The sequence below is a fragment of the Suillus paluster genome, assembly GCF_016628075.1.
Source record: "Suillus paluster strain FC165 chromosome Unknown EDB91scaffold_29, whole genome shotgun sequence".
Classification (NCBI taxonomy): domain Eukaryota; kingdom Fungi; phylum Basidiomycota; class Agaricomycetes; order Boletales; family Suillaceae; genus Suillus; species Suillus paluster.
The window spans coordinates 210,158-222,596 of NW_024537589.1; the positions used below are offsets into that span (position 1 = coordinate 210,158).

General features: G+C 46.0%; 3 protein-coding genes across 3 annotated transcripts; 1 reads left to right on the forward strand and 2 right to left on the reverse strand.

The window, feature by feature from the left end:
• Nucleotides 1-3,588: 3,588 nt before the first annotated feature.
• Nucleotides 3,589-5,316, reverse strand: EDB91DRAFT_1136252 (kinase-like domain-containing protein). The gene is made up of 6 exons (XM_041318830.1): nucleotides 4,717-5,316; nucleotides 4,589-4,654; nucleotides 4,352-4,534; nucleotides 4,230-4,298; nucleotides 3,959-4,174; nucleotides 3,589-3,900 (listed from the first exon to the last, which is right to left on the reverse strand). Exons 1-6 carry the CDS (start codon nucleotides 4,969-4,971, stop codon nucleotides 3,658-3,660), a joined length of 1,032 nt encoding a protein of 343 aa, XP_041176716.1. The 5' UTR covers nucleotides 4,972-5,316; the 3' UTR covers nucleotides 3,589-3,657.
• Nucleotides 5,317-5,483: 167 nt separating this feature from the next.
• On the forward strand, nucleotides 5,484-6,506 carry EDB91DRAFT_1054047 (ribonuclease H-like domain-containing protein; the record flags this gene model as incomplete). The annotated part of the gene is made up of 8 exons (XM_041313798.1): nucleotides 5,484-5,588; nucleotides 5,649-5,734; nucleotides 5,786-5,844; nucleotides 5,896-6,067; nucleotides 6,158-6,200; nucleotides 6,247-6,311; nucleotides 6,364-6,395; nucleotides 6,445-6,506. 8 exons carry the CDS (start codon nucleotides 5,484-5,486, stop codon nucleotides 6,504-6,506), a joined length of 624 nt encoding a protein of 207 aa, XP_041176717.1.
• A 563-nt stretch (nucleotides 6,507-7,069) lies between these two features.
• On the reverse strand, nucleotides 7,070-8,964 carry EDB91DRAFT_1285050 (aminotransferase). Its single transcript, XM_041324783.1, has 7 exons — nucleotides 8,571-8,964; nucleotides 8,436-8,516; nucleotides 8,318-8,384; nucleotides 7,940-8,260; nucleotides 7,738-7,884; nucleotides 7,521-7,688; nucleotides 7,070-7,465 (listed from the first exon to the last, which is right to left on the reverse strand). Exons 1-7 carry the CDS (start codon nucleotides 8,733-8,735, stop codon nucleotides 7,083-7,085), a joined length of 1,332 nt encoding a protein of 443 aa, XP_041176718.1. The 5' UTR covers nucleotides 8,736-8,964; the 3' UTR covers nucleotides 7,070-7,082.
• Between the last annotated feature and the right edge of the window lie 3,475 nt (nucleotides 8,965-12,439).

A 12,439-nucleotide genomic window follows, 5' to 3' on the forward strand; every position in this document is an offset into this window, starting at 1 on the left:
TCCTGTCCTCCCATCTCCCATCCTCCCATTGTCCTCCTGTTGTCCTCCCATCCTGTTGTCCTCCTGTTGTCCTGTCCTCTCATCCTCCCATTCTCCCCACATTCTCCCATTGTTCTCCAGTCCTGCTGTTGCCTACCATTTCTCCATTCTCCATCTTTCCATTCTCCTGTTTACCCATTGCCAATTTTTGCCATTTTTATATTTTCGCATTTTTCACATTTTTCTACTGGCTTGGTATTCTCTTTTCTCTTTTCCCCAAAAAAATCCCAAAATCCCTTTGTCCTTCAATTTTTACTATTTATCATCATGTATCACAGTTACAGTACACATAAAATCATTGTTGTTGTGCAAAATGGAGGGCCAGTGAGCACCTGCCAATCCCATTTTTCATTTTCGCATTTTCGCATTTTTCTATTTGCTTGGTGTATCCCATTGTGGCTCAATTTTTACAAATTCCCAATTTTGGACAGCGAGCTCGTATAGTAGGGGACAATGGTTTTCGGAAATTCAAACTCCGGTTGACAGAACCACGTGGGATGCTTTTTTCAGCCACCTTAGCGAAATAACCGTATCTAACCTTCGCCAGCTGACGCTGGCGAGGCCTACCGACACCATGTGCGCTACGCGGAAATGCCCAAATCGTCCCACCCCTTCCCCCATACCGTTCTCCCTTACTTTATAGACGAGTCCAAGCCCGTTGTGCCTTCGGCACAGGAAGCAAGCAGAGCACTTCGTGCTCTGCTGGAGGGGCCGTTGGCCCCTCCAGTCTTTATCATTTCAACATAGTCCTCAATACAATTTCAATAAATAAATCTTTGTCATATACAAATACACATTTATACAATCTATTGTACATCAATCTTCAATCAGTCTTCTAACCACCTCTGTGTATACTATATTGCTTGTCTTTCTCTCTTCTTCATCTTCAGGGAAAACCACAAATACTCTTGATGGGTGAGTGCACCGAGACAAACCCACATACAGCTGTCCATGACTGAACACAGGTGTCCTCAAATTTAGACCAACCCACTTGACACTCTGACCTTGAGCCTTGTTGATAGTCATTGCAAATGCAAGTCGCACAGGGAATTGTCGATGCTTCAGAGGAATGGGGTTCTCATCATCACTGGCCTCCATATTCATCTGAGGAATCAGCACAGTGTCTTGATCTTGACCATCCACTTGATTGTTGCCCTCTTTGAGAATTTGACACTTGAGAATTCTTGTGTTCCAATCCACCAGGATCATCCGAGTCCCATTATACAGTCCCTGTGTGGGGTCCAAGTTGTGCAGGAGCATCAGAGGCACTCCTTTCTTCACCTCCAGTCTGTGCAGAGGGAACCCTGATGGGTTGAGAGTGTGAAGGAACTCTTGAGGGATGTATTCATATTCCCTGTCTGTCACTGAGTCTGCACTTTGTGTCTACATATTATTTAGTTGTGTGAAATCAATCATTTCTTACATCTTACATTTTAAAAATATTATATAGTTTTGTTTTAGTTATGGGATGTTGCACAAACAGTTTGACTGAAGGTTACCTGGGACACTGGCTTGCGATCCCGTGGCCTCGTGCCTCGGCCAGCGGGATGCAAGCTAGTGTCCCAGGTAACCTTCAGTCAAACTGTTTGTGTCATGCTATTGACTCATACACTTCCTCCCAATTATCTTGTCCCATGTCCCATTGTCCCATGTCTTGTTGTCCCGTGTCCTGTTGTCCCATTGTCCCATGTCCCGTGTCTCGTTGTCCCGTGTCCCATTGTCCTGTGTCCCATGTCCCGTTGTCCTGTTCTCCCGTGTCCCATTGTCCTGTGTCCCATGTCCCGTGTCCTGTTCTCCCGTTCTCCCGTGTCCCATGTCCCATGTCCTGTGTCCTGTTGTCCTGTTCTCCCGTGTCCCATTGTCCCATGTCCCATTGTCCTGTCCTCCTCTTGTCCTCCCATCCTCTTATCCTCCTGTAGCCCTCTCATCCTCCCATTGTGTCCCCTTGTCCTCCTCTTGTCCTCCCATCCTCCCATCTTCCTATTCACCCCATTTCTCCATTCTCCATCTTCCCATTCCTCTGTTTACCCATTGCCAAATTTTCCCATCTTTATATTTTCGCAATTTTGCATTTTCACATTTTTGCATTTTGCATTTTTCACATTTTTCTACTTGCTTGGTGTTCTCTTTTCTCTTTTCCCCACAAAAATCCCAAAATCCCTTGTTGTCCTTCAATTTTTACTATTTATTATGTATTCACAGTTGCAGTACATATAAAATTCATTGTTGTTGTGCAAAATGGAGGGCCAGTGAGCACTTGCCAATCCCATTGTGGCTCAATTTTTACAAATTCCCACGTTTGGACAGTGAGCTCGTATAGTAAGGGACAACGGTTTTTGCAAATTCAAACTCCGCTTGACAGAACCACATGGGATCCTCTTTTCAGCGACCTTACCGACGCAACCAAAACAACCGACACTGCCGGAATACGCGGAATACGCGTCTCTCACGGTTTCCCCCATACCATTCTCCCTTACTTTATAGACTAGCCCAAGCCCGTTGTGCCTTCGGCACAGGAAGCAAGCAGAGCACTTCGTGCTCTGCTGGAGGCACCTTCGGTGCCTTGTCTCACTGTGTCTACATATTATTTACTTGTGTGAAATAAGTAAATTCTTACATCTTACATTTAAAAAAATATTATATAGTTTTGTTTTAGTTATGAGATGTTGCACAAACAGTTTGACTGAAGGTTACCTGGGACACTGGCTTGCGATCCCGTGGCCTCGTGCCTCGGCCAGCGGGATGCAAGCCAGTGTCCCAGGTAACCTTCAGTCAAACTGTTTGTGTCATGCTATTGATTCATACACTTCCTCCCAATTATCTTGTCCCGTGTCCCATGTCCCGTGTCCCATGTCCCGTGTCCCGTGTCCCGTGTCCCGTGTCCCATGTCCCATGTCCCGTGTCCCGTGTCCCGTGTCCCATGTCCCATGTCCCGTGTCCCGTGTCCTGTGTCCCATGTCCCATTGTCCCATGTCCCATTGTCCCATTGTCCTGTGTCCCATTGTCATGTCCTCCCATCTCCCATCCTCCTATTGTCCTCCCATTATCCTCCCATCATCTTGTCCTCCTGTAGTCTTGTCCTCTTATCCTCTCATCCTCTCATTGTCCTCCCGTCCCCCTGTCATCCTCCCATCCTCCCATCTCCCTATTCACCCCATTTCTCCATTCTCTATCTTCCCATTCCCATGTTTACCCATTGCCCATTTTTCCCATCTTTATATTTTTGCATTTTTGCATTTTCACACTTTCACATTTTCGCATTTTCGCATTTTTCATATTTTTCTATTTGCTTGGTGTTCTTTTTCTATCCTATATCCTATTGTGGCTACATTTATATTTATACACAATTACAGTACATATACATCATTGTTGTTGGAGCCACCTGCCAAATCAGTCAACCCTTACATACTAACGGACGAAGGTTTGCGCAAAATTCAAACTCCGCTTGACAGAACCACATGGCATTCCCTTTTTCAGCGCTCCAAGGGAGAAGGGATTCAAACAACCGACGCAACCGACGCAACCGAAACTGCCGGAATACGCGGAATACGCGTCTCTCACGGTTTCCCCCATACCGTTCTCCCTTACTTTATAGAATTACTTTATAGATTTATAGATTCAACCGCGAATTCTAGTAGACCTCTTTGACTCATGTCCATATTGCTGATCTAAGTAATCATTCAATCGCTGCACATCCGGTCGTTCACTTGGGTCCTTTTTCCAACAATGCTCAAATGCTGACCATGCACCGTGGCGAACTAGAGGGTAGTGTGCCTTGTTGGGTAATTTGTTAGCCACCATAGCTGCGACTAGATGGCTGTCCGTTTTTAGTTCCACATATGGAATCTTACTGGAGAGAATCTAAGCATACAATCAAAATCCAGCGCCCGGGTCACAATATTTTGGTCTGCGAACGCACCTCCAGGCCCGTCATCCCTGCTGCCCAGACGTCTGATGCTAGTGTTGGTGTTGGTGTTATATCTGGGGTCGCAGGTACCATCAACTCGGGCGCCATGTAGCGGAACGTGCCAGCTATGGTCAATGTGCTCGTCGTGAATCCAGAAGCCTCAAGGACTCGCGAGTGTCCAAAGTCCGCTAATACGGCATTGCCTGTGTCGTCGATGAGAATATTTGTCTGCGAAGAGAGTCACGTCAGTTACGATTCCGCATGTAGAAAATGTGTGCCAGACAGGTTTGAGGTCCCCATGAACAATGGCTCGGCCATGCAAATAAGCCAATCCAGAAATAAATTGGCGAAGCTACCCTGCCAATCGTAAACGCGGTACGAAGTTCAGTGAAGTGAAAAGTGTACCAAGTCCATCCGCACAACGTTTGTATTTTTTTCCAGGTATTGCATGATGGTTTTGTTCTCATAGAATGGAGATATCAAACATGGGACGCGGTACCCTCGCACGATCTCATAATATATGCCTATAAACGGGGCCAAGTGAGGATGAATACATGTACTCCATACTCCTGTTTCTCGCAGGAGCCGCTGGAAATATTTGATTGAATGACAAAATTTGACTTGTGATGTAAGATGATTTACCCGTAATGTTTGCTCTGCAGTTTGATTGTCAAGAAACAATGTTGATCTCATAACCTTCACGGCTACCTGCAACGAGTGTGCGTAAGATACATTGTATGCATGAATCGATTACCATCACCACAGCGTACAATGACTTGTTGACCTCCGATTGTGTAGGTACCCTTCCATACCTCTGCGCAATGTCCGTTGGCGATTTGCTTCGTCTTGATAACTCTGCCTGTCAGGACATTCACAGTGATGTCTGCGAGATCGAGTGGCATCGGGAGAATGCAGTGGGCGGAAACGGCAAAGTGATGGAGACCATAGCAATCGCGGAGCCTATATATCAGCCTAGTTATGTACGCTTGTTGCACATGATGGGCACTTGGGAGACAACAATACATACGTCAAATCAGGAAGGCATCAGGATGGGCGCTGATACGATGCTATATCTGACCTTGTCTACCGGGAATAATGAATATTCCAAATCTGAAAGAACAACATTGCGAGGTCGCAGACGCAAGATATACTAGTCGCCTAAAGTCGGAATAAAGCATTGCCTTCGTTATCACAAGTGTGTGATGTACGTTGCAAGTCACTTGTTGCAGGATCCGAGGCTCAGGCTTGTATGCCGTTGTTCAATTTTTAACCAAGTTGTGCGCTAAGTGTACGATTCCAGTCACTTCTGACGTACAAAAAGAATCGAGTCGAGTCGGGCAGTAGTTGGGCGGTGGTGACCACAGTGAGGGACAAAAGCCAATATTGACATTATTTACATGAATTTACTTGTTCAACGTTCAACGCTCAACTTGCGTTCAACATTTGTATGCTTCGACGAATAACACAGCCACGTCTAGTACTTCGACGTCTCTCACCAAGTTCTCTTCAAAACCCCCAGTTCCGCTCGCTTAGAATAATGTCGCCCCAGACGCCACTCAATTTCGACTCAGGTCCCATGGTTTGGATTGACTGCGAAATGACTGGACTCGATCCTAGAAGGGATAAGATCTTGGAAATTGCAGTGAGCACTTCAGAATAATCAACGCTGCTAGCAGTTATTGAAATCCATGATTACGTCTAGGTATTGATCACAAATGGTAACCTGGAGCTCGTCGATGAACGAGGTATCCAGTTCGTTATCAGGACTGACGAGACTGTTCTGAATTCGTGAGCCTTCCATAGTAATACAGCACACCACTGAATACTGAGAACGGTCAGTATGGATGAGTGGTGCAGAATGCAACATGGAAAGGCTCGTCGTCATTGTATAACCGAGTGTACTTACTTAACATTTAGCGAAATAAACGTTTAGTCTGGTCTAACTCAAGCATGTAAGACTTCGCCTCACACGAGAGAGTACGTTGCAAAAGCCGTTTTGGAGTATATCAAGAAATGGGTACCACAACAACGGACTGCTGTTCTGGCCGGAAACTCAGTCCATGCAGACCGATCATTTTTGGTGGAGGAGATGCCAGAAGTCATTGACTGGCTTCATTACCGGTAAACAATCCGTCCTCTCACGCATGCAAAGAGTTCATTAGATGTTATGGCAGGATTATTGGTGAGTCCATCTCCTCTTTCATCATGAAGACAGCGGCCGATGCAAGTTTCCCAAGATGTGTCATCAATCAAAGTGCGATATCTTTCAATGACGATATTTGACAACTTATGCCATCCAGGAGTTATGCCGTAGATGGTACCCAGACAATCAAGCTCCGAAGGATCCATCAGCTGGAAAACACAGGTAAATATTATAAACTCGGTATCACTGGTACAGCAACTAAACAATCTACAAGAGCTTTGGATGACATCGTGGATTCTATTCAAGGTCTGTAGTGATGATTATCGATGGGCTTGGGGTAATCTCATTCCCGTAGAATTATCATGGTATCGCCGAAATATTTTCGTCCAACCCGTGTCTGGAAAGATATGTGGATAAGTAATGTGTACACTTCTTCCAAGTCAGAAGAGAATATTGTCCGTGACACTCACGCCAAAAGCACGTCCCTCAAACGTTCCAGATAGTAGGCTTTTCATAATGCAAGGCGTGTAACTTGGACAGAGCCCCATACTTTTTTTTTTTTTTTTTTTTTTTTTAAATTGTCGTTGTACACCTACGTCGGACATCCTTGTAAGTTCCCGATGATAGTATTAGGAAGAAGGAATGACTACATACTATTAGTGACCACCAGTCCGTGCATCCCCACATCTAGTGCACCCTCAAAACCACTTTTTCTATTACAAATCTCCAAACTATTACTTCTATTCGAAATAGTAAAGAATGCCCTACGAATTCCATGTGATTGCACGAGATGTGGTGTGCACGATTTAGTGGTAACTAATAGTATCTTCATTCGTCAATGGTCTGTCTATAAAGGGCCGATGACAATCATCATTTTACATGTGTGTCCTCACTGTAATGACTACGCATACTTCCGGGTTTTGTACAAAATGGGAAATATGTATAGGTTCCAGGAAGCACAAATATAAATACCAGGTATGATTTGTGTCCGCACTAATTCGCCACCACGTAGTTCCAGTCACTCTTAATAGCCCCCGTCTGGATACCCACCAGCTCTGTCCAAAGCGACCTCGAGACGGGACCCATGCCGTCATGACCGGTAGGGATCATGATATCACATCCATTGTACCCGATCCTCTCGACGGGAGTTATAACAGCCGCCGTGCCGGTGCCGAATAACTCGACAAGGCGACCCTCCTGTGAGGATTGAATGATCTCGCCCATGGCAACGGGACGCTCCGAGACCTTGATGGCATCAGGAAGACCTTGGAGGCGCTTAACGCCAGAAACGTGGTTACGCGCAAGCGCTAGCACAGAGTCGCGGGTGACACCTGGGAGAATCATTCCATCGAGAGGAGGCGTGATGAGCTCGCTGACTGCAAGGGTGATGGATTTAACATGCGATGGAATCACGGCTGGGTAAATGCTTACAGCCATCCCTGTCCTTGATAACGACAAACAAGTTCATGATGCCCGCCTCCGTGAGCCAATGCTCGGGACCATGTAACCACAAGTTCTGCGCGTACCCCTGCTTCGCTGCTTTGTTTTGTGCGACGACACTGGGGCCATAGTTCGCACCAAGCTTATATGCACCGATACCTGCAGGCGGATTACGATATCAGATAGTGGAGTGAGCAGCAATGCAAACCTCCGGGCGCTGCACGAATATATTCCGTAGTGCCATATAATGGCACAGGTTTGAACCCGTGAGGATAGTATGGTCCTACAGGGCTGGTGATCACGAAAAGTAGTGCCTCCTTTGGGGGCGCAATAACCAACGCGCTATTCGTGGCAACTGCAGCGTCGTCGCCCTCAGTATTTGTGTCCTCAGCAAGAGTCACAACACTCACTTAGCGTGGGTCGGATGTAAAGGCTGTGTCCGGGTTCCTGAGGTATCCATTTACGGTCAAGGGTGATCAACTCCTTTATGCATTCAATAAGCGCGTTGCCGTTGAATGTCTGCGAGAAGGTTTGAACACCTGTTCGGGAGAGAAGAATGGAGCGTACGGGAAGCAATAGCCGCTGTGCACTGGTGTTCATACGTTTCATGTTCATGTCGGGTCGGAACAACGTTACGGTACCATCCTCATGCATGTAGGCTTTCATACCCTCGAACAACGATTGGGCATAATGAATCATGGTAGTACTAGGGGACAAATTGAGATCGCCGACTAGAATACATGAGGGAGTATGTCTGTAAATGATATGGCGAAAGCGGAGGGACTCACAAGGTTGAATGCTGGGTGCCCCCCAGCCAGTAGCGTCATTCCAAGGGATTCTCAGCATATGATCTGACTGAGATCACGATGAGGCGCAACACGCAAGAAACATGAGAAGATGACCCACGAATGTCTGTCCGAAGGTAAGGTTTTTAGAGGGAGGAAGCTCCTTCGGGCTCGTTGTTCTGGTGACAGTGAGTCGGGAGGGCTTCATGGATAGTTACAATAAAAAAATGAAAACTTTCAAAATTGTTGTCCGTACCTCAATACCGAGCCCAGTCACAGCTTCGCTCGTCACGGAGTCCCGCGTGATACCTTGGGACATGTACCGATTACCAATGGCAGCAGGCCGCCATAACGAGCGAGTAGCAGACTGCGTAAGCCTAACAAAATGGTGTGGTCTCGGACGTAGCCAAGAAGACGACATGTCTAGGCCTGTGGGTATGTACAATGCAGCAGAAGGACATACGAAGATACCTTTTTATACGAACCCCAGCCTAGTCAAGCTCAAGTTGCACTCGACCCAATCATGAGGTGTCACGAGTTGGCGTTGAAAGCCTGGGGAATCACTGCTAACATGACCTGGGGTATTACCTGTCATCACTTTCTAATTGTGGTGCTGGAGGGTATGCAAGCAGTGACAATTTACGTACAGGATGACAGCAAAATTGAATTGCCAGTGGCTAGATCGCCACAATTGTCACCGAGCTGGTGCTTACTAGATATTTCGTTCGACTAAAATGATGAGAAAGTCGCACAAAACGACACAGACCCGGTGTTCGCGTGAACCGTCGTTTTGTGCGTGATGCACGCTTATTCATAGCAATCCATGCATAGAATGTGTTGACCGAATCTTACAGTGAGTCACGCGCGCGAAATGACACAAGCACGGGGATACTCTGTCTGAATCATATCGCGCGCGACGCGCTTGGTGAATCTATGCTCGGAGAAACTTAGTGCTAGGCCAGTGTTCACGTCAAGCGCCCGGACAAGCTTCATGCTGCTTTCGTCAGTTGGGGGAGGGGGTTCTGGTTGTGTCGGACGGCGTGAGCCGGATTTAGTGTCTGCAGATGTCATCGACGAGACGAAGGCATCGAAACTGATGGTACTCTGCGAGAAGAAAATTGAGTGAATTATTCCCAGTCACGTGATTCGCACCTGAAAAGCGATGCGACTGAACAGATTCACAGAGACTGAAAAGTTTCGAGCGAAATAAAAAGAACAATCAATCTGCGGGATACAAACAACCAGATCCCTAGGGCACCTCAGGCAGCACTTTTCGGTGCCTATAAAGGTCTAAGAGACCCGGTTTCTATGTGATGAGAAACTAGTCTCTGAGACCCACCCTCCCGCCATCTAATTATAGTTCATGCCCTCACATTTCCTCGCGGGCCTCCTGCACCTCCCTGCATGCCTCCTACAACCTCCCTGCGCGCCTCTATTAACCCTCCGAATAGCCTCTAGCACACTATCTAATTATAGTTCATGCTCTCACATTCCCTCGCAGACCTCCTGCACCTCCCTGCGTGCCTCTATTAACCCTACTCAATAACAGTTTATTTCGCCAGTTTATTTTTTTGAGCGAGCAGGACGAAATAAACTGGAATAAACTGTCAAGTAAGGTTTGATGTGCATTCGTGTTGCGGAGAGTGAAATAGGAGCCGCCGACCGACTTGCCGAGAGACTCTGCAAACGAACACTCATGGCGCGTGATAGCTCAGTGCATCGACAACAACGTCGACGTCAGCATCAACGGATCAGCGAGAGAGAATCTACTACGAAACTCTTGGAAACTCTCGCAGTTGTGCTTCTTGCTGAGGCGAAAGACTCCGGGGATCAGCTCATTGCTGTTTCACTTGCATTGGTGGCCTTGGACCGCCGTCGACAGGACAGACGAAATGGTAGGTGCGGTAGACGAGGACCGAAGAGAGATGTGGTCCCATGAAGCAAGCTCGAGTGCGAGCTTCTGTTGTCCGTCTTCGCTCCAGTAGTCACTCATACTCGATGCTGGTATACTTTTGCTCCTCATCAATCGTACTTCGGCTGCTCGGCATCACAATCACTCTCAGTTCACTCCGACAACTTCGCGTATGAAATAAACTGGCAAATAAACTGCCACTCAATAACGCTGTCAGTTTATTTCCCACCGCTTATCGTTTGAGCAGCAAATAAACTGGTGAAATAAACTGTTATTGAGTAGGGTTATTACCCTCCCGCCTCTAGCACACCATCTAATTATAGTTCGTGCTCTCGCATTAATTCCCTCGCGGGATTCCATGGTTACATATGTTTTCTATCATCCTGAAAACAGTAATTTTTAGTACTACCTTCGAAAACATGACCCAAATTGGCAGTTCCAAGATATGAATGTTTTCTGGCTATGCCAAACTTCACCCTGCTCTTCCCTGTGTAATAGGCTTGTATATATCATGTGGCTTAGCTAGTATACACCCAATAGAACATATCTGAGAAGGCTTGACCACTTTTACAGCCCATGAGCATCACCTGATGACAAATGTCATTAGAATAAAATAACAGTGAAAAATGCGACCATATGACAACCAAAAGATGTTCCCAGGCATAGAGATATTGTATTAATGTTCCTGAGATATATCTGAGCATATATCATCGCTGTATCAGGGTATTTATATGTTCTACAGTAGTCTCTCAGAAAAATACACAAAATCGCTTTTTGTTGTTTTTATGTATTACAACACAGTGTACATGAGGCTCTTTGCTTATTTATATGTTCTATATGATATATACCATGCATTGATACAGTACTTATGCCGCAATATGCTAGATATCTGTTGTACCAGGGATAGGGGTGATCTAAGGAGACATATGTTTTGGGAGAGGAATAAGACATATGCCGGAGGTCTGAGACTTGAAGCATGTATTAAATAGTACTAAAATGCTAGTACTATAAGCTGAAGCTTCCAGACGTTGATCTAAGTGCTGTGGAAGCAAAGTATATGTTGGAGATGCGTGGGAAAGTATGTAAAACATATGGTTGAAACATAAAAACATGTCATACTGCACTACACAAGACCTCCTATGGTATAATACACACATGGTATGATAGACTGACCTCAGAAATATCATTTACAACAGTCTTGAAGTGTTACAGTGTGGTATATATGCCTAGACACCAAAAACTCGAAATTTTGTGTGAACCACTGGTCCACTGTATAGCCTAATGTGCATCTATGCAAGAAATGTGAAATTTGCATGTATACCTGCAAACCCAACCTGCAACACTTCAAGACTGTTGTAGATAAAAGTGGTCAAGCCTTCTCAGATATGTTCTATTGGGTGTATACTAGCTAAGCCACATGATATATACAAGCCTATTACACAGGGAAGAGCAGGATGAAGTTTGGCATAGCCAGAAAACATTCATATCTTGGAACTGCCAATTTGGGTCATGTTTTCGAAGGTAGTACTAAAAATTACTGTTTTCAGATGATAGAAAACATATGTAACCATGGAATCCCGCGAGGGAATTAATGTGAGAGCACGAACTATAATTAGATGGTGTGCTAGAGGCAGCTGAGGTGCCACCGATACAGAATCAATGTCCTGTTAGTTCTAATAAGCCAGCATCCCTCCAGATGTGGTTACAACGTGCCAAGAACCAAGGTTTAGACATGGTGGCCCATCCACTGGAAGCAGTCTCATAAGCGAAAAAGGGCGCTGAAAGTGGTACAAGAGAGTTGGCAGAGAGATGATGATCAAGAGCAGCTACAGGGTTGGTGAAATTGTCTACTCTTGAAGTGATAATGTCAGTGCCTTCGCCGTGAGACATTTTAGTCCAAGGAATGTGAAAGACTGAATACCGCACCCTGTTCGGTAGGGTGTGACGACGAAAACTTGTGGAATGCAAAACATGTCTAGTGGGATCAAATGAAAGGTGTGAAATGGGGATGAGTTCACTGTCATATACCGGATCTGAGCACCTCCAATACCACCTGTGAACGTCCCTACCACTAGTCCGACCCCCTGTTTCCCTGTCTGCTCCATCCCTCCTTCCCCGACAATGCATGAAGTGCGTCTCAGCAGGACTAGCCCTGCTACCTCCACCCAACTCTATTCCACTCCTCCGACACTATTTCCCATACCTCCAGATCT